Consider the following 20,131-nt stretch of genomic DNA (forward strand, 5'->3'; position numbering starts at 1 on the left):
TTTCCCTAATCCGTTTTTATGTTATTGTTTTTTTTATTATTATTATTTTTAAAGACCGTTTTCATGTTATTTGCAGGTACAAAAAAGTGGCTTATTTGGACACAGATGTTGGTCAGCCTGAGTTTACTCCTCCTGGTTTTCTCTCTTTCACTGTAGTTGACAAACTAACTTCTGGTATACTTTTTGTGATCTGATTTATAAATAGTATTAATGGGCGTGTTGATCTGTATGCTTTTGGCGTTGGTGGTGATTTTGTTCTATTAATGGATATGATTTGTGTTTTTCTTTCTTAAAAACAGATTTGACAATTCCTTGTCTCAAAACACCAGAGAGGTACACAATACTAATTCGTTTTACTAGTTAATAGCGTTTTACTTGGAAAACTAGGCAATTTCTGTGGTTGTTTGAAGTTACTGAAAAAATACATCTTGATTCTGATTACAACCATATTCTTTGTTAGATCGTTTTTCTTCGGCGACGTTTCCTCAAAAAGGGACCCAACTGCATACTTGACTTTTATATCTACACTGTACGATCACTATAGAAAGGAGTACTGCACATCCAATAACACTGAAATCCCCAATAAGACTGAATTGCCTCTGGTTGTGAATACTCCAGGATGGGTGAAAGGTATCATACTCGTAGTTATTTGAGACTTTCTTATTGGATAGCGAAATGACAAGTTTTACTCGATGTTTTATATGTTCGTGATGAGACTATATTGCATTTCATCTTTATCTTGCGTGCAGGTGTTGGTTATGACATATTGGTGAATATGTTGAAGTACATTGCTCCAACCTATGTTGTTAAAATAAACATATCTGCTAAGAGTAAGAATCTACCGGATGGCGTGTTCTGGTTAGATGGCAGTAATGAAGAGATGGTTAATCTAATTGAGATTAGTTCAGCTCACGAGGATTCTTTTAAGAGATCGTAAGTTTAGCTTTTCTTATTAGATGTTAATAAATGAGTTAGCTTAGTTAGAGATTCATATATGCTAATTTAGTAGTTTTTGACTTTGTGTTCTTGTAACATTGCTCATGTAGGACTTATTTACTTCTTTTCTGTTTCGGAATTTCAGGCTTTTCTTTCTCGTCTCTTAATAAGTTATCTCTCTGTGTCCTAGGCTTCTGGTTCGGAAGGATGCACACCTTTTGCGGGATTTGCGAATAATGGCTTATTTCAGGCAGTGCTTTCCAAGTAATCTGAACATCACTACTATCAAAGAACTTGCGCATGCACTGACGTCTCAACCTCCATATGAAGTTCCAATTTCAAGCATCACAATTAGACATCTCTATTGCCAGGTTGGTTCTATTTGTTGATAGATTGTGTTGCTGAGAGTTTTTGCCAAAAATATATGTGGGGCACATCGTTTTACGACTAGTGATATACATTTTGTCTCTCATTAGTATAAGATCTTTATGTTTTATTCCATATTTTCAAGAGTGATAGTTTGAATATCTTGCTTTTACTTTTATATAGCAGCAACAAGGAAATAACTGTTAAAAGTTGCTAATGATATTATTGTAGATCCCAAGTACCGAGATCTTCTACAGTTTGAATGCAACCATAGTCGGCTTGGCAGTTAGCTCTGAGGGCTCTGAAAATTCACCTTGGTGTGTTGGCCTTGGTAGGTTATTTCTGTAAATATGTCACTGCATAAATTGGCTCTATCACAGTTTATTTTATTAATTTATCACAATCTTATGGGATATTGGAGTTTACATGTTCCGAGTATTCAATGAAATTAAGAGCCACTCTTCTATTTTAGATGTAATGGTAGCAAGAAATCACATTCCGTAATTTTGTTATGCAGCTAGATAATCCTAAATTTCAGGAATCTTTTTTTAATATAATATGTAACTGTAAAGATATTTCTCATGAGCTCTCGTGATTGTTTGTGGGGAGACTTTACCATGTTAGCGTAAGAGAATGACATCAACCGTGCTTATGTACCAGAAGGTTTCGTCAGCTCATCCCATTTTATATTTATTCCTAGCAATTTTACCTTCTAGGGACTCCCTGCATAATATTCTGAACCCACTTCATCCCAAAACCTACTCAGAAATTTTTTTCAACATTGATGATATTCTGATTGTAGTTAAATAAATAAAATTCTTCCTCCGCCGGAAAAAGTTCTTTTTTAAGTAATGACGGTATTCATCTGTTTGCTTCTGGTGTAGAAGCATTGTTCAACAATGACGGTAACACATTTTGAGCTAATATCTCATGCTGTCCTTCTATTTGATGTCTTTATAAACCAGGGATTGTGAGAGGTGTTGACACGTTCAAAGGTTTGCTATACGTCATTACACCGGTTCCGCCGAGCACTCTGGAAAAGGTTGATTTATTTCTGCAGGGTTTTATCCAAATTCCCACTGGTTTGTTGCAGGTAACTATATGCAATATACCTTCCTGTCATTTATGCATTACTTTGCTTAAGAATCCCTTGCATTCTACGTCGGCTCTTGCTCGCTCCATATGTTGGAAAATGTTACAATGTAGTTTAACTTATGCATATACTCAATACGATATACTTTCCTAGCTTTGAGCCAGTATAGAGACACTAATAAACATAAGAGCAGACTGTTAAGAGGAATCTGTGCTGTTCTATATGCACAAAATAGTTACATCTTTGTCAGTTGACTTGGCTGTAGTTGTTTTAAGTTATCTGTTAAAATAAAAATTCTCTAACTTAAAGTGCTTTTCTGTTCGTTTAGTTTATGACATAGAAGTTCATTATGCAGTTCTTATATAAATCAACTTATTTATTTATTTATTTCCAGGTTCAGGGTTGTGTATCACCTTACATGTCGAAAAATGTTTTGTCTACAAGCTAGCTTTTATAAGCACTTGTTTGTTGACAAAGAAAATTTCCTACTAACTCCTTTATAACAGTTAGCCAAAAACCAAAGCTGTTTCAAGGTTGCGCAAGAAAAGATGGACAGAGTATGTAATCGGTGTCAGCTACCGCTTACCTGTTCGTATTGTTCCTATACTGTATAATCTTTCTTCCGGACTTGAAATTAATATTTAATAGCGAGTAAACTATATAGAGCAAACTATGGTTGTAAAAAGACTTCACTTCAATGAAGAATTCAATACTTAGTGCCCCATTCGGTTTGCATTCGATACATTGGATCCGAACAAAGTCAGTTTCAGCATCATCAGGTTTTGAAGCAAGTTTTCTGCATGTTCATGTGAAGCCTTTCCTGTCTTTTCATTTTAAGCCATTCTATTGCATTTCCTGTCTTTTCATTTTATGCTTATAAAAGTTCTCATTTCTTGTCAGTAATTATCACTAAATTCAGCACAAATATTAAGGTACAAAGGAAAACCTCTCCTTACATCAGTAGATCACATTGCCAGCGCGAAAATAATCCGTGCATAGAGAGATGGAAATGCTGGAACATGAAACCACAATATTATATAGAAGCCTGTAAGATCGATATAAATCATAATTAATGCATGGTGAACATGAATAAAAGTAGTTCTTACCCCTCTTGCTAGCTGTTAGTTTGAATAAACTTTCTATAAAAGGAAATTGAGATTTATTCCTACTTTCTAAAGAATATGAATATATATATATATATATATATATTTGATAAGATTTCTAAAGAATATACACATATTCATATACCAAGTCTCAGTAGCAGGCTAGCAGCATAAATTAATTAGAAAACATTCCATAATTATGGTCTATGTTTCATTGAAATTTAATTTCTTCCCCTGTTACTTTGATAATAAAAAGGTAGCAATTTTAAATACTTAGATTACTTATTGAACATAATTTTAAATAATATTATATATTGAACAAAATAAACTTAAAACAAAAAGAAAAAGACACACAATCTTCTATTTGGGGAATTATTTTTTCCCATTTTCGAATTTTTTTTAGTTTTAAAGTCTATTTTGTTTACTTTTTATCAACTAATGTTTAAAATATTACCGAATACAAAAACTAGTAAATTATTACTGTCTTGCAAAAACGATGGCGTTTTCCCCCATTATCCAGTTGGTTGTAAACTGCATGGCAGACCGTTATTTCAGGTTACATGCAAGTTGGTTAGCCTCCATTCCCAGATCATCAGCCTCAAAATTTTCCATGAATAGCAATACCAAAATCCCACCACCCAAAAATTCCTCCCAAAAGAACCTTCAACTTTTGACCCCCCGAAACCAACCATTTCTCCTCCCTTTTTCCCCTCTTCTTCTTCCTCCTTTCAGAAACACCACGTTACCATTAGAGAAAAAAAGATCATGATCATCTAAATCATGATCATGATCTTCTTTCTCTTCAATATCCTCAACAACCCATTTCCCGAACCAGTATAACAATCCCAAATCCCAACAAAAAAGAGCCCGAAAAAATGGCGAAACGTACTTTCAGTCGTTTCGTCGAACAGGAGGTGGGCAAGTTCCCCCACTTCCTGCTCTACGCCGTTCTGGAATGGATACTCATAATCCTCCTCTTCATCGACGGATTTCTAGCGTTCATTGCCAACGAGTTCGCCAGATTCTTCGGCCTACAGACCCCGTGCCTGTTCTGTACCAGAATCGACCACGTCCTTGTGCACCGCAGCCGAGACTTCTACTTCAACGACTCGGTCTGCGAGGCCCACAAGAAGGAGGTCTCGTCGCTGGCATTCTGCCACAACCACAAGAAGATCGCCGACATAAGAAGGATGTGCGAGGTCTGTCTCCTCTCCTTCGCCGCCGACAAGGCCGACTCCGAATGCGACACCTACAAGTCCCTCGTCGGGATTCTGCAGAAGGACCTGGAGGAGAACGATGATCATGATGATAATCATGACGTTATTCGCCACAGGATTCAGCTCGGTTTGGGTTTCGAGGAAATTAAGGCCGGTGGTCTGCGGTGTTCGTGCTGCGGGGAGGCGCTGAAGACGAAGAAGGCGGCGGCGTTGAATAACAATAATATTGGCAAGGGAAGACAATATTACGGCGGCTCTCTGTTGTTCTCGCAGGCTCCGGCGCCGTCGCCTCGGGCGATGTTCTCGAGGCTCAGAAGTAGTGGTGAGCGTAAGCTTATGCCCGAGAATGAGGCTGAGCTTCTTCCTGAGTTTGAGAATGGTTCGTCGCAGGCTGTTACTTCTGAGAAGTGTGAGTTTTCCTTTCTTTCTGTTTCCTTTTGTTGTATTGTTTATTCCTGCGAGCCTTCTAATATTCTATTCATATTTCAATTAATATTGTTTTAAAAATGTAATAAAAAAAACAAAACTAACTACAATTTTCACCAGAAATGGAGATAAGTACCCTTAAAAAGTAAGAGTCTTAGATTTTTATCTTTATAATTGATCAATACTCTTTAGTAAAAAAAAATTATATTAGTTAAAAGGATATTAATAAAAAGTAAAGGATAAAATTTAGAACAATGCATTTAAAAGATAAGTTTCACCAATTTTCTCAATTTTTAACACTTCGAAATGATACTATGTAATCTCTACTTGTAGGATATTTTCTTTACGTAGAACTCTCATTATTTCATTTTGCAAAATATTTTTTTCCTCTTAATATTTAGGTCCCATTTGGTTCACAATTCGGACTGAGACTAGAAAATATGACCTCTTAACTCATATTTTTAGTTTTGTACAATTTTCTTAGAATTCTGTACTTTTGAGTTAACATATGAAAAAGAGAAAGCGAGGACAATTTTTTTTTGTTAATTAGTGTGGTAAAAAAATTGATTTGAATCAAATATTCCAAGTTTCAATCACACTTGTAATACTTCCGAATGTTTGGACTAATAAAACTTAGAAATAGTCTCATCGGTCTCGAACCAAAAAAAAAAAAAAAAAATTAAGACAAAAATTTCATGAATTGAAATTTAAGTAGAAATATCCTTTGTTCATTTGATGTGTGAAGGGACCTAAAGTTAAACTAAATTGTTGATCTTAATTTTGAAATTCAAAGGTTAATTATTTTGGGATCCAACATTCCACTAGGTAAAGAGCAAATTTGTCTTCTTAATTCAATTTTATAAGAAAGGGTACAAGTCTAATTTTCTTGGGGTTCTGTCAGTATAATATGGACAAAAACCAAAGAACCGTCAATGTAATTTTTCCTAATATGTATATCTAGCTTTCTTATTTATGATTTATTTTTTTCCTTGCATGATTTGTATGAATTTTTATGATCCTTTTCAACCATTCATATTAATGTAAAACATGGATTTTGTGGACCAGTGAGGGAAGATGTCAAAGCTGCTATGGTGCCATTACTAACTGAAGCTGATGAATTGAACGATGAAGCAAACAAGACCCCAAGTTTCGTTAGAGGAAACAAGTTTTTCGGAATCCCACTCACAGATTCAGCTTCAAACAGTCCAAGGCTTGGCATGAGGGTCTCAAGGAAATCGCCACTAGAGAAGACAGAGTTTGCCTCAGAGTCCATGGAAGGGATTAATGTTCAAACGAGTACAAACGACACAGATACAGACTCCATTTTGCATGGCTTGAAGAGGCAAGTCCGGTTCGACAGGAAGTCACTGATGGCCTTGTACATGGAGCTCGACGAGGAGAGGAGTGCGTCAGCGGTGGCTGCAAACAACGCAATGGCCATGATAACGCGGTTGCAGGCGGATAAAGCAGCCGTTCAAATGGAGGCTTTGCAGTACCAGAGAATGATGGAAGAACAGTTAGAGTATGACCAAGAGGCTCTACAAGAAACAAACGAATTGCTCATGAAGAGAGAGGAGGATATCAAGGCTTTAGAGGCGGAGCTTGAGGCTTATAGAGAGAAATACGGGTGCTTGAAGGAAGAGGGCTTCACTGCATACCAAGAGGAGAATGGTGATAATGATGACCGAGAGCCTAAAACACATTCATACTACTCATCTGAGAGCGGAAGAACTGAAATAGGCAGCTCCCCTTTGAGCTTCGACGAAGGAGAGGCTAACGGGGAAATCGAGCACAATTTTGACGAGTCTGTTCCACCACCATTGGAGAATGAAGAAGAGGAAATCAGTGGTGAATCTTTGAAAGATTTTAAAGAGGAGAAAACCAATTTTCTTGGCAGGAAAAAGCTGGACAAGAAAGATAACGTATGTGAAAATGGCATAGACAACGAGACAGGTAACAAACATGGACACACATTTACAGACATGCAACATACATAAAATTACTGAATTTTGTTTGTGGTTGATTTCTATAGCGGAAATGGCATATAAAAGCGATAAATTCCAAAATTCTAATATATCTGTCAAATGATGCTGACAGAAACTAGCTCCCCATAAATTGGAAAGTGGTGGAAGATGGGTGTCTCATTCACTTACAGGTGATACCAAACGATAGAGCTACTTGTACAGCTATTTCTTGTTAATGGATAAGAAAGTTATAGGTTGGTTTCAATGGTGTTTCTTTTTAAGGGTTGAGAATGGTCCCTTTACAGCTACGGTCTGTGATGCATTTGCTTTCTTTTTGTGTGGATTTTATATTTGCATATATTCATTCACCAAAAGGAGGACAGTTTCTTGCTGCTAACTAAATTCAATGTGTTGGGCTTTATACCCTGTTCATGATTATGATTTTAACATATAAATGTAGAGGGGGGACAAATATTAACTGGGAAGACAAAGCAGCATGCCAGGTTTGTGGTCAATTTTTTTACTTTCAAAACCTCGTAAAGTGTAATTTCGGCCTAGAAAATACCAAATTCCAAAACCTGCAAGGGATTTAGAGGGTTGTAATGATTGTTACCAATTGTAACAATGTTTAACAACAATAAACACGTCTGGGGAATGGAGTAAATGACCTTGTTTCAAGTAAAATAACAATATAACATCGGACATGGTGGCTTAAATAAATCCCAAGAACTTGACATTTCCGAAGGAGATGGGCAAACGTAGAAACACATCACTAATTTGAAGAGAATACATATGAAATAATTGACGTTTCAGATGTTCCATTGTTCATTTCTCAAAGTTGTAAAGCTCAGAATCGCTAGTAAATAGAAACTATTGTTTCATAAAGAATGCAACTAATGTGAAAGATAAATTGTTATTCTTGTCTTCGTGAGCTTTCTAATACAAGACAAAGAAGCGCCTATGAACTATAACGGTAAATTCTATAAACTCATCTGAACTTGACAACGGAACAATATTAACCAACATAATAATGATGCAAACGTTTTTGCTGTTTTCTTTTTTCCTGAATTAAACACCAAAACTCCTTTTTTTTTTTTTCCTGCGAGACAAATCTACAAAAACACGACACAACAAAACAAAAATTGCCAATGCTCGGAAAGTTAATGTGAAGGGAATTACAAAAAATAGTCGGGTGTTCTGCGAGTCGTATCAGGCTCAACCTGACGGGGTGCTGGATCGAACTGAAGGAAATTCTGCTCCATATTCTCTCCAATCTCAAGAATTGCAGCCATATTTCCACATCGGTAGCAGTAATTCGGAGCACTAAACACTGTCACCACATTCTTTTCCTACAAATAATTCAACAAATTTCAACATAAATACACTCCAAAAGCACGAAAAGGAAGATACGATTTTGCCTCACATTCACTAACCTGACACCAATTATAGCCTTCCATAACAAGCTGGTGAGCCCTAGATATTAGAGTGAGCCCATTAGTGTGGTTGAACTGCGCAGCAATGTCCTGCCCAAATGTGTATCCAGCACCCCGAGGAGATATTCCCCAGCCGCATCGATCATCCGGGTCAGACCACAGAAGGTCGCACATTGGGCCCTCATGAGGAACCTACTCCATCAACGGGGAAAAAAAGTTACAAGACAGCATTCGGACATTAAAGAAAGTTTACTTAATGAACTAAGACCAGTAAATTTTCCTTATGTACAACTAGAACTATTTGTTTACCTCCTGTATCCTGTCCAGAGCACGAATGTTGTCTAAAGTGTCTAAAGAGGGAGAGAGTCCACCATGCAAGCAGAAGATCTACACGGAAAATCCCAATGCTTTGTCAAATGCAATCAAAGAACAATATTGAGGGAAAAAACCAAAGAAAACAAACCTGACTCTCAATCAAGGCTGTAAGGGGCAGATAATCAAAAAGGTCAGTGAAGTACTTCCAGACATTAGCATTTCCATATTTCCTTAAACACTCATCATAAAAACCATACCTGAAAGCATGAAAAAAACAGAGTAAATTTCTCTTGATTACTGTTGTACGTTTCAGATCAACACTCACTTTCACGCGAAAAGCAAACAGATCTCTCTAAATAGTTATTCCACACACTAATCATGATCAATCACCACTTAGGAAATTAATGACATGTTTGGTAAAGGGGTGGTTCAAACTCCGGTTCAAATGGTTCTGCTAGAGTGGTTTTTTCTCACAAAAATTTTGATTTTGGTTCAAACCATCTGGTTTAAACCCATGAACCAAACGGCCCATAAGTGTCACCATAATGAGCAAAAAGGGGTGGGTTTATTCTTCAAAGATACTCAAAGGACAAATAACAAAAGTGAAGGTAGAGATTAGATAAAGTTATTGAACTTGGAAATGCTAGTCTTACACTTGAGTTATTTGCCGACTTTCATGATTTCCTCTCAGAATTGTGATTCTATCTCTATAACGTACTTTCAGAGCTACTAGAAGCGAGACAGTCTCCACTGAATAGTATCCTCGATCTGCATTAGTTAACAATACATATAGCAATTGTTGAGAACTTATTAATACATTCAAAAAATTGCATCAAGAGATTAATTAAATGAGAGTCGACGCTTCACAAGTTCAGAGTAATAGACACATCCATAAGTTTAAGTTACAGCCCTTCCCATGGATAAAAGTATTCTCTTAGTTGCAACAGCAGTTTGATTTTGGATTTTGGCTGTTATTTATCTTTTTTAATCACACCTCATACCTCTCGAGAACCAGAGTAACCAAAATGGCAACCCATAAACCAAACAACTTTGATCCAAGCTTGGTCCGTCTACTCAGTTCCCGCTATTAGAATATCATATTCATTTCCCTTGAATGGAAACATAAAAAAGAATCCCCATGATGAAACTTATCTAGTTGACTTGAGATGAAAGTCAAATTTTAACAACACAAGCAAATGCACAGAGAGAATTCATCATCAAAACGACAAAGAGGCTTTCCGTAGCATCTATACCAAAATTAGAACACAGTAGTAGGATTCAATGGTCTAGTTGCGACCTAACCGCAATGAGAGCTAGTTTCTTCCAGCTTCTTTGGCAATAATATCTAAATTCGTACTTGTAAAAGCAACATTTCAAAACTACACTACTACAGCTATTCATGGTTATCATACCAAAATTGTGCCCCAAAATAAGACTATTACCAAGTTCTAAAATCACTGAATTTCTCATATCCAGAAGCTAATCAGGCTTCGACAGATCGCATTTCCCCAAAAATCTCTACACCGTCAGAGAAATTACACAAAATCCGAGCAAAAAGAAAGTTTAGATTCCCGAGAAAAGCGAATCGATCAAGACTGACCTACGTAGTCACCCATGAAGAGGTAATTGGTATCGGGAGCGCTGCCGCCGATCCGGAAGAGCTCGACGAGATCGTGGAACTGTCCATGGATGTCGCCGCAGACGGTGACGGGGCACTTCACCGGCTGCACATTCCACTCCTCGACGAGGATCGCCCTCGCCTGCTCGCACAGCGTCTTCACCTCCGCCTCTGGCAGCGGCTTGCACTGCATCAGGTGCTCGATCTGGCGGTCCAGATCGGAATGCGACGGCGGCATCGCGCGGCCTTTTTCTCTCTCTCTCTCTGCTCTGTTTCTCTCCTCGCTCGTTTCTCTCGATCCGTACAGATGGACTCGCCGGCGGGGCTGAGGTTCAGGTCATAGTCGCCGGAGAGGAGGTGAGGAAGGAGATTAGGGTTAGGTTTCGGTGGTTTTGAGGCGAGATAAAGAGGAGAGAGAGAGAGAGGGGAGGAAGGAGTGAGAGTGGGTTTGGTTTTTGGGGACTCTGAAGAAGCTCTTAAGTTTTTGTTACAGGTGAGAGATAGAGAGAGAGAGAGAGAGAGAGAGAGAGAGAGGCACATTTGTTATCAGAATGGAGATCTTACACGAATTGGTCCCTTATGTTTTGTGTATTCACGTTCTTGTCCTATGCGCTTTGGAATTTTGTATTTGTATCCCAATGAAATTATAATTTATTAATAAATGGTTAACTTTCAATTTTGAAATGGATTTTTTTAATTGGAAATTAATAAGACGATAATGGAAATAGCTTCTTTTTTTTTTTGGGCAAATGCGCTGTATTGATCGTCTCAGAAATATATGTGTGTTTTTTGGGTGTTTGTTAAATTTGTAGGCCAATTAAAAAATGCATCTGCAATTAAAAGTTAATTGTTTTGTTTATAACGATAAATAATTTATCAAATCTATGTTGGCATTTTTGTAAAATCTACATTGAAATGTTTATTTTAATTGAGCAAAAAAAACCGTCGCAATTAAAAAAAAATACTGGGGCTTGTTGTTTATCTTGTTTTATCCTGTAAATAGGACTTTAAAGAAAAAATAAAATAAAATAAAAGGGGCTGTGATTTGTAAATGTTGTCTTCTTCATATACTTTTTGTAAATTTCCAGTGCAAGAAACGGCATATCGTTTGTGAGTTAAACCAGTTTACGTTGCGTTTCGGCGTTTCTCTTTAGAAACATCCGTCTTCTATTCTATTCTACACGATATGTGTTTGTCGGTTAGAGTTTGATATCGTCTAAGTAAGCAAACGAAATGTCGTTTGAAAGTTTAAGGGGTTGTTTTTTTTACATTTTTGAGTTAGGGTGACTTCAGTGATGATCTTAAGTTGAGTTTGAGTTATAACTTGAGTTGAAGCTGTAACTTGAATTTGGGTTTAGATGTGCACATGGGGTTTTATTCGTCTTGTCGTTGTGAATGCATAGAAAAAAATCATCTCAATCAGAATTAAAACGAAAAAGTTATGACATTTTTAAAAATAAAAAAAAATATTATTCATTAACTTGAGTTCGAGTTTATAAACTCGAGTTGAAGGGAAACTTGAACTCAAATTTAACCTCAAACTAGAGTTCAAACTCAAATTTAAACTCAAATTTTATAAAAGAACGTAAACTTAAATAAAATTATAATTTCAGCCTCGCAAAATAACAACCTCTAAGTTTGTTACATAGAGTATGGTGTCGTCTACGCAAACTAACTACATGTCGTTTATTGGTAGATTTATTCTATAAAATAAACCACTTTTGTTTATTCTTCTTATAAGAAATGATTTCGTTTAAGTAGGAAAAGGACATGTTCGTTTGTACTTTTTTTTGCTAATCATGTCGTTTGTACTTAGAAGGAAAATAAAATTTATCGACAATAGGGGACATATTTATTTTAAACAATTAAAAAAACGTAGGAAAAAGCTAGTGCTTCGTTTCCTTTATCATTTTTTTTAGGGATGCGGTAATTTAAATATTTTTCAATTACTTATACAACTAAATTCATCAAGAAAAATGACATTAATTTTCAACTTTTAATTATGTTATATAATTAAAAAAATTTGATAATAACTTACATCCATGTTACTATTATTTTAAAAAATTAAACTAAAACTTTAAAATAAAAAATAATTACTGTAAAAAAAAAGAGAAAGACACAGAAAACAATGCATAAAATATAACTAGTGTACATTGTTAATTAACGGTCACAACTCGTAAGAAATAAGATTAGAGGTGCCAGTTAGAGGCTCGATACTGTTGGCATGATCCTGACCTACTTAAATGTTCAAGCCGGTCTGGTTGGCCTAAGCTCCCAAACGGGGTTGAGGTTTTGAGCCCGAAACCTTATTTAGCCGGCCCAAACACGTCTTTATTAAAAAAAATTCTTAAAAAATACCTTATAAATTACGGTTTGACCCTAGGCCCTTCGGGTTTTAAGGCTAGACCTGGCAACACTCCTCTTTTTAGCTCAGCCCAGTGAAAATAACAGTCCTGGTCGACCTGGCCCGAAATTCCCATTCAAGCTGTCAAGTCCGGGTGAGCGACCTGAACTTTCACCTCTATTCAAGAACAATGAGGTTTGAAAAAAGTGGACTTATAATTCTACTTTCTAGCAAAAAAAAAAAAAAAAAGACATATTTTATCTCTAACAAAGAAAACACAATCAAAATATATTTCAAACTGAATTTGAAATCCTCACTTTTTGTTTAAAAAAAGGGAAAATGTTTCAAATTAACGAACTAAAAATGCCAACAATGATCTTTATGGTCTTGAACTATAGAGAATCCTCTACCAGTAAACATGAATGACGTTCAAAAAGAATAAACGTGAACAATACTCTTATAGATACACAAACAATTGAGCACATAATTCTTTTTTTTAAATGAAATAAAATAAAACATCTACAATTAATAGGAAAAATTCAATCTACCAAAATCGAGAGATCCAGGAACCAATACCATATAAAACACTGTTAAATAACAAATATATGGATTGAAAACACAACTTAACACTAAAAAAAAATCACAACACATAGAAAAAAAAAAGGACAAATGATTTCTAAAAATATTTTTTTTCTTTTTAGAGAATTATTGAATTTACTCTTAAAAGCGTATTAGTCTTAAATTTTTACATTTTGATTAATACTCTTTTGACTAATATAATTAATTGACTAAAAAGATATTAATTAAGAATAAGTGATAAAAATTAAGATTTGTGCACTTGAAAAGAGTATTTTCTCCCTTTTTTTTTTTTTGAAGGATCTAAAAATCTTTCTTACTCCTTGAATTAAGGGGAAAAAATGAAGCAAATGCTTTGAGAAAATAGTATTAGCAAAATAATAATAATAATAAATAAATTAAATAAATTAAATTAAAGAATTGTAAGAGACACTGCGTGCAAAGTATGAGGAGGCATTTGAGGGAGTTGGTGGTGGCTCTGATGACAAAGCCTCTTCCTTTCACTTCTTCACCATCATCACTCTCCTCCAACTCTCTCCCCTTCTCTCCTTCCTTTCTCCGACGACAACCTTCCTCCGTCGTTTCACGTCCCATCGCAACCATGACCAACACCAAAAACGACACCAATCAAGAACTGGACGCCATTTTCAAGCAGAAGAAGCTCGTCAGATCCAGAGTCCGCAAGGCCCTCAAAGCCATGGAACCCTCTATTCGATCCTACGAAGGCAAACCCATTATTTAACACACACACACACACACACGCACACACACATACCTTTTTTGTTCAATTTACAGAATACTGAAATGGGTCTTTTTTTTTTTTCCTTTGAATTATCAGATAATGCGATTCAGGATTTAGTATTGGATGCTTCATGGTTTAAGTCTTCTCTGAGATTGTGTGCTTATATAAGTTGCAGTGCTTTGCTTGAAGTTGATACTTCTAAAGTGTTGTCCCAGATTTCGGAAAATCTAGACAAAGGTTTGTTCTTCTTTGGTAAAGTTAGTACAGGATTTGATCTTGGCTTGTTTTGGATTGTTTCCAAATTGTTATATTTTTTTTTTTCGTTAGAAAGAGTAATGTTATTACGCAAAGAGTTTGAATCCCTCGCCCCCAAGTTCAAAAAAAAAAAAAAAAAAAAAACCCCCGGTCCTACATGTAACGCATTGAAATAGGAGGTGTAATACGATATTTATTCTATATAACATGATTTTCTCGGTCTTGTTTATAGTCCTGCCGGTCCTGCCATGAGACATATAGAAGTGAGAAGTATAACATAACATGAAATAGGAGGTGTAATACGATATTTATTCTATATAACATGATTTTCTCGGTCTTGTTTATAGTCCTGCCGGTCCTGCCATGAGACATATAGAAGTGAGAAGTATAACATAACATTTATTTCATTTTCTTGTAGCACTTATGTTGAGCATGTTTAACACAAGAAATTAGTCATCTAAACCTCCTTTCTTAAGTCAGTATCACATAGAACAAATGTTATGTTATATTTCTCCCTTCTATATCTATATTGCAGTTCGGTAGACAAAAGCTAGACCAATATTATACCTTTTAAAGTCATTGTTGTATAGAATAAATGTCATGTTACACGCCCTACTTCAAAATGTTATAGTGTAGGACGGTTTTTAAGACAAATCCAATGCTATTATTTTCAGCAAAGTGCTTACTTGTCGTGTGTTTTGGTTTTGAACTATCGTGTTAATATGTTTTGGTTTTGGTTTTGGCTTGTTTTGGATTGTTTCCAAATTGTTAATTTTTTTTTCCGTTAGAAAGAGTAATGTTATTACGCAAAGAGTTTGAATCCCTCACCCCCAAGTTCAAAAAAAAAAACTCCGGTCCTACATGTAACGCATTGAAATAGGAGGTGTAATACGATATTTATTCTATATAACATGATTTTCTCAGTCGTGTTTATAGTCTTGCCAGTCCTGCCATGAGACATATAGAAGTGAGAAGTATAACATAACATTTATTTCATTTTCATGTAGCACTTATGTTGAGCATGTTTAACACAAGAAATTAGTCATCTAAACCATTGTTACTCCTTTCTTAAGTCAGTATCACATAGAACAAATGTTATGTTATATTTCTCCCTTCTATATCTATATTGCAGTTCGGTAGACAAAAGCTAGACCAATATTATACATTTTAAAGTCATTGTTGTATAGAATAAATGTCATGTTACACCCCATACTTCAAAATGTCATAGTGTAGGACGGTTTTTAAGACAAATCCAATGCTATTATTTTCAGCAAAGTGCTTACTTGTCTTGTGTTTTGGTTTTGAACTATCGTGTTAATATGTTTGAAGATGGTAACGTGGAAGTGAGGAAGAAGAAGCTTTTTGTTCCAAGGGTGGAGGACAAGAACAGTCACATGAGAATGCTACACATCTCACGCATTGATGATCTCGTCGCAAATTCGATGGATATTTTGGAACCCGCTCCAGTGGATGCTGATGGAAATGAACGTGAAGATGGTATTCTTAAACTTGCTTTGTTATTCTAGTGAAAAATGTATGGCGCGTTTTTGTTTAGTATTGGATAATAGTAAGTATTTGAAAATCAGACCTTTATGCTGGTTTGGATTCCATAGCTTTTGTAATCTCAGATACCTGTTTGGTAACAATATGTGGAAGTACTTGAATATGGACTATCGGATCTGAAACTTAAAGTGCAAAACACACTTTTGGCTGTGAAAGAAAAAAATGCGGAGATTGGAAGATGTTTTTGTTATTTTCGACTATTACAAAGAATCTTAGAGCTGTACTTGAATCCAGAATTTGAAAACTCATCCTTCAAACGTGTTCTCTCTTAGGTCCCTTGTTTTCAAAAGATTTCAATACAGGAAGATGAATCCAAATAACAAAGAAAGTGATCTTCTATAAGCTTTTCATATGATTTATCAGAGACTAAGAGAAGACTGTGAACAAAAAATGAAACTGTAGCATTGGCTTATTGCATATGTGCTGCAGAGTTGGTTTAATATTGATGAAGAAACTCTTTCAATGCAGTCATGCAGGCAAATGAACCCGTTGATTTGTTCCTCTTACCTGGTATAATCTTTTTCTTATTTACTTAATCATTCATGTAGTAGCCTAAATTACAGTACTAATTAACTGTATTTGCTCTTATTTTTACTTCTAGGGCTAGCGTTTGACAGAACTGGAAGACGCTTAGGTCGTGGTGGAGGGTATGGTTATGGATCTTTTTCCACATAATATTTCTCATAGTATCTCAAGTTATACAAATTGTTTCGCATCACTAACAACAATGCCGGTTAAAATCATGCAGCTATTACGACACCTTCATTAGAAACTACCAAGAGCTAGCAAAAGCAAGAAATTGGGAGCAGCCCCTCCTTGGTACGTGCCATGAGCTCTCCCACGTCAATACGTGTTTTAGGCATGAAAGTGATTCTTACATGATAATTTTGGTACTTTACTGGAAAACTTGTGTTACATCGTTGCAGTTGCGCTCTCGTATTCCACACAGATAATGGATGAGGAAGTTATACCAATCACTCCAAATGACGTTCCAGTGGATGCTCTTGTGTCTGCCGCTGGCGTGATTCCCATAAGATCAGCTGCCTTAGAAAGGTATCTCCTAAGTAAATTCTCCTCCACATTATTGTTCTAATGGTTTTGGCCTTTTTACTTTCTCTTCGTTTTGGTGTAATTCAATTGCAGAATGAGGATTTGAAATTGGACCTGACAAATCAACCTGAATACTTCCCTTTGATGGGAGCTTTGGTCATTGGTAACACCGATATGCGGATAACATATGATCCCAATATGCTTGAGTGAGACGCAGGGGATTTATGATTAATTAGCCAATAGCTATATATAGTTGAAAGGCCAAGATGAACCTCCACAAGGTTGTACGTGATATGACTAATTAGCTATATAGACTGATCAGGAATGCTATGTTACAGATTTACGAAAATACTAAAACTCTACAATTTCAAGAAATGCAATTTCCTTTGAAACATCAATTCTTTGTGTGAAGTTGCTCTAACTAGACTATTTCAATTTTCAAGATTGTGGCCTAAGTGTCGATCCTTTGTGCAGAGTTGTTTTTCATCTTTAAGAGCTTATTTGGTAGGAAGGAATCGATATGGGGATTATTGGAAGGATTTCAGAATGTACGGTTATTTGGTAGGAAGGACGAGAAGAGGGAATGGTTTGGTTCGGGTGAACGATTCAAAATCCTTCAAAGAACCTCAATTTTGATTCCTTCCAATTTGGAGGAATTCATGGATGGAACTCATCCATTTAATCAAACTATGGTGTCAAATTTTTTTATTACTTCTCGTTAGTCGTTATTGAAGAAAAGCGGACCACGTAAGGACAAGATGGTAATTTCCTTCCCTTGCATATTGTACCGAGTCCTACCAAAGAAGGCCTAAGCTTCCCCATATTCTGTTCTCTCACTTTGTTGGAGTTTCTCACCTCTATTTCACGCCTAATAATATTCAGTCCTTTCTTTTGCCTCTTAAGCAATCGAAAGGGTCAAACCCAACAATAAACAAATGGGAATTCACCAGTGACACAATATAATAAATATGAAATCCCAAGTGTTATAGTATTTACATGATGTATTATAGTTATCTGCATATGGTTTTCTACGTTATCCAGGATTAGTAATGGGTTTTCCCCAGACGTTGCTTGTTAGTTGCTGATTTCATAGTCCCCAATACAACTTGGTCGTTGATAAAATTTCCTCTTTATGAGGTGAGGGCATATGTAATGTAACTTCTAAGAACTTCCTAAATTACCTCGTCAAATTTACAGTTTGCGTCTCAACTCTCAAATTCATTTGCTTTCTTGGTCATCAAACATGCGGGTTTGGTTTTTTTTTTTTTTTTTTTTTTTAAGTTTCAGAAAGAAGAGAGCGGCATTCCACCGAATCGCAGGATACTTGGAATCGACCAACACGCTTGACTACCATAGCGAGAGATTTTGGCAAAGGGACGAGCACCCTAACCATTGCGCCTGTTAGCACAATGGCGTCAAGTGGTTGTTGTAACACTAGGCACTAGCCAAGGAGAAAAAAGAGAGAAATCAGAAAGCTATGTCGTTGAACATGTCAACTAGAAGGAAAATGCAGCATTACTGTCCAATGGAATACGTTCCCACGATTTATGAGCTCTTGACCATGTCAATGACAAATGTTGTCAAGGTCTGTTAGCAGTTGAGATGTCATTTTAGTGCAAGATGTTGTCAAAAGCCAACTAAACCACTACCAATTTCCACGAAAGGACTTTTCTACTATGACAATTAATAATAAACTCCTATCATGTTCACATTATTATCGATCAAACAAATCAAAAATGTCTCTGTTATCTCTCGTTGTTGTTCTAACTTTCTAGGAATCCTTAAAACCGTGTAAAGAAAAGTTCAGCATGAGAAAAAGACGACTATAAATACAAGTCTTTTTAACTTGCTAAACTACCAGAATTAGTTTCTGAAAGCAAAGAAAAACTCTTAGCAGACATGGTTAGCTCATCAAGCTCAGGCTCAGCCTATAACCTTGTATTTTGCCTGCTACTCTTACTGCTCATTCCGTTTCCTTCTCACTCATCCGACCCCGATCCGTTACAGGACTTTTGTGTGGCGGATCTAACCGCCACTCCATCCACTAATGGCTTTCCTTGCAAACCCGTCTCGGCAGTCACTTCAGAAGACTTCTTCTTTGATGGACTAAGCAAACAAGGGAACACAAAAAATGCCTTTGGCTCCAGTTTGACCCCTGGGAACGTCCTTGCTTTCCCGGGTCTCAACACGCAAGGGATCTCGATGAACCGAGTTGACTTTGCCCCCGGCGGTCTGAACCCTCCCCACTCACACCCTCGCGCATCCGAGACCGGGGTGGTGATCACAGGGAAGCTCCTCGTGGGGTTCGTGACGACGAACAATGTTTTCTACTCCAAGGTTTTGACTGCTGGGCAGATGTTTGTCGTTCCTCGGGGACTAGTCCACTTCCAACAGAATGTTGGAGAAGGAAATGCCCTTGCCTTCACTGCCTTCAACAGTCACTTGCCCGGCGCGGCTTTGGCCGCCACAACTCTCTTTGCTTCAAAACCACAAGTTCCTAATCAAGTGTTGACCAAGGCCTTCCAAGTGGAGGATGACATAGTCAACACCATCAAATCCAAGTTTGGTGCTTGATTTTTACGTTTTGATCATCAAGATTTCCCTTTGTTTTAAAAACTTTTTTTTTTTTTTTTTTTTGTATTATTCTTCGAATTGTTTCTGCCCAAGTTCTTCTGTTTTTATTCTATGCATCTCATCTTTTCCTCTGTCAGTCATCCCTCTATAGTGTTCATTATTGAATAAAATGAAATACATACAAACTACTTCACTTTTGACTTGAGTCTTCTTTTTTTTTTTTTCTTTCTTTCTTTCTTTTTTTTTTTCTGCTGAATTCAGAACCCTATCTCCAATTTGGATATTTCAAATTGTGTTTAATCAATTAATGGATTAAGGTTTTGAAGCACGAAAGAATAAAAGAAATTGAAAATTTTTTAAATGACATGATATAATATGTTTGATTAGACACTACATAGAACACTAAAAATTGCACATAAAATCTTTTGTGAAGGATTATTTGAAGCCTTACATGTCCAAACCAGAGAAAAATTATAACTCAAATTAAACTACCTTGGAAATGCGTATAATTTACATCAATACACGGGGTCTGTTTCGCAGAGCTTTTATTTTTGCT

The 20,131-nt window shown here is 36.3% G+C and overlaps 5 protein-coding genes across 5 annotated transcripts in view; 4 read left to right on the top strand and 1 right to left on the bottom strand.

The window, feature by feature from the left end:
- Positions 1 to 3,113, top strand: part of LOC21392285 (polynucleotide 5'-hydroxyl-kinase NOL9) — a 3,866-nt gene extending 753 nt beyond the window's left edge. The window contains exons 2-9 of the mRNA XM_010089437.2: positions 77 to 174; positions 300 to 333; positions 461 to 630; positions 750 to 933; positions 1,127 to 1,307; positions 1,534 to 1,633; positions 2,268 to 2,395; positions 2,790 to 3,113. Of these exons, the coding sequence (XP_010087739.1) occupies positions 77 to 174; positions 300 to 333; positions 461 to 630; positions 750 to 933; positions 1,127 to 1,307; positions 1,534 to 1,633; positions 2,268 to 2,395; positions 2,790 to 2,843 (949 nt within the window). The 3' untranslated portion in view covers positions 2,844 to 3,113. The remainder of the gene's footprint in view (positions 1 to 76; positions 175 to 299; positions 334 to 460; positions 631 to 749; positions 934 to 1,126; positions 1,308 to 1,533; positions 1,634 to 2,267; positions 2,396 to 2,789) is intronic.
- Positions 3,114 to 4,009: 896 nt separating this feature from the next.
- Positions 4,010 to 7,245, top strand: LOC21392286 (probable myosin-binding protein 5). Its single transcript, XM_010089438.2, has 2 exons — positions 4,010 to 5,124; positions 6,207 to 7,245. The coding sequence occupies exons 1-2, from the start codon at positions 4,374 to 4,376 to the stop codon at positions 7,136 to 7,138; spliced, it is 1,683 nt and encodes a 560-aa protein (XP_010087740.1). The 5' UTR covers positions 4,010 to 4,373; the 3' UTR covers positions 7,139 to 7,245.
- Positions 7,246 to 7,839: 594 nt separating this feature from the next.
- LOC21392287 (serine/threonine-protein phosphatase PP2A catalytic subunit) lies at positions 7,840 to 11,005 on the bottom strand. Its single transcript, XM_010089439.2, has 6 exons — positions 10,454 to 11,005; positions 9,507 to 9,621; positions 9,002 to 9,110; positions 8,848 to 8,925; positions 8,539 to 8,730; positions 7,840 to 8,454 (listed from the first exon to the last, which is right to left on the bottom strand). The coding sequence occupies exons 1-6, from the start codon at positions 10,707 to 10,709 to the stop codon at positions 8,281 to 8,283; spliced, it is 924 nt and encodes a 307-aa protein (XP_010087741.1). The 5' UTR covers positions 10,710 to 11,005; the 3' UTR covers positions 7,840 to 8,280.
- A 2,818-nt stretch (positions 11,006 to 13,823) lies between these two features.
- Positions 13,824 to 17,445, top strand: LOC21392289 (5-formyltetrahydrofolate cyclo-ligase, mitochondrial). The gene is made up of 8 exons (XM_024167183.1): positions 13,824 to 14,116; positions 14,230 to 14,370; positions 15,718 to 15,885; positions 16,420 to 16,461; positions 16,553 to 16,598; positions 16,700 to 16,770; positions 16,878 to 17,004; positions 17,095 to 17,445. Exons 1-8 carry the CDS (start codon positions 13,837 to 13,839, stop codon positions 17,105 to 17,107), a joined length of 888 nt encoding a protein of 295 aa, XP_024022951.1. The 5' UTR covers positions 13,824 to 13,836; the 3' UTR covers positions 17,108 to 17,445.
- A 1,338-nt stretch (positions 17,446 to 18,783) lies between these two features.
- Positions 18,784 to 19,775, top strand: LOC21392290 (germin-like protein subfamily T member 2). The gene has a single exon (XM_010089442.2). The coding sequence runs from the start codon at positions 18,901 to 18,903 to the stop codon at positions 19,573 to 19,575; it is 675 nt and encodes a 224-aa protein (XP_010087744.1). The 5' UTR covers positions 18,784 to 18,900; the 3' UTR covers positions 19,576 to 19,775.
- Positions 19,776 to 20,131: the final 356 nt, after the last annotated feature.

Source organism: Morus notabilis, unplaced genomic scaffold (genome assembly GCF_000414095.1).
Source record: "Morus notabilis unplaced genomic scaffold, ASM41409v2 Scaffold1169, whole genome shotgun sequence".
Lineage (NCBI taxonomy): Eukaryota > Viridiplantae > Streptophyta > Magnoliopsida > Rosales > Moraceae > Morus > Morus notabilis.

What these genes read in the sequence shown, in the direction of transcription:
- LOC21392286 (XM_010089438.2), top strand. Translation starts at nt 4,374, where the DNA reads ATGGCGAAACGTACTTTCAGTCGTTTCGTCGAACAGGAGGTGGGCAAG. An exon ending in GGCTGTTACTTCTGAGAAGT is followed by an intron (nt 5,125 to 6,206) that starts GTGAGTTTTCCT and finishes TTTGTGGACCAG; the next exon opens with TGAGGGAAGATGTCAAAGCT.
- LOC21392287 (XM_010089439.2), bottom strand. Translation starts at nt 10,709, where the DNA reads ATGCCGCCGTCGCATTCCGATCTGGACCGCCAGATCGAGCACCTGATG. An exon ending in CTTCATGGGTGACTACGTAG is followed by an intron (nt 9,622 to 10,453) that starts GTCAGTCTTGAT and finishes TAACTAATGCAG; the next exon opens with ATCGAGGATACTATTCAGTG. An exon ending in AAGGCTATAATTGGTGTCAG is followed by an intron (nt 8,455 to 8,538) that starts GTTAGTGAATGT and finishes AATTATTTGTAG; the next exon opens with GAAAAGAATGTGGTGACAGT.
- LOC21392289 (XM_024167183.1), top strand. Translation starts at nt 13,837, where the DNA reads ATGAGGAGGCATTTGAGGGAGTTGGTGGTGGCTCTGATGACAAAGCCT. An exon ending in TTCGGAAAATCTAGACAAAG is followed by an intron (nt 14,371 to 15,717) that starts GTTTGTTCTTCT and finishes ATATGTTTGAAG; the next exon opens with ATGGTAACGTGGAAGTGAGG. An exon ending in CGCTTAGGTCGTGGTGGAGG is followed by an intron (nt 16,599 to 16,699) that starts GTATGGTTATGG and finishes AAAATCATGCAG; the next exon opens with CTATTACGACACCTTCATTA.
- LOC21392290 (XM_010089442.2), top strand. Translation starts at nt 18,901, where the DNA reads ATGGTTAGCTCATCAAGCTCAGGCTCAGCCTATAACCTTGTATTTTGC.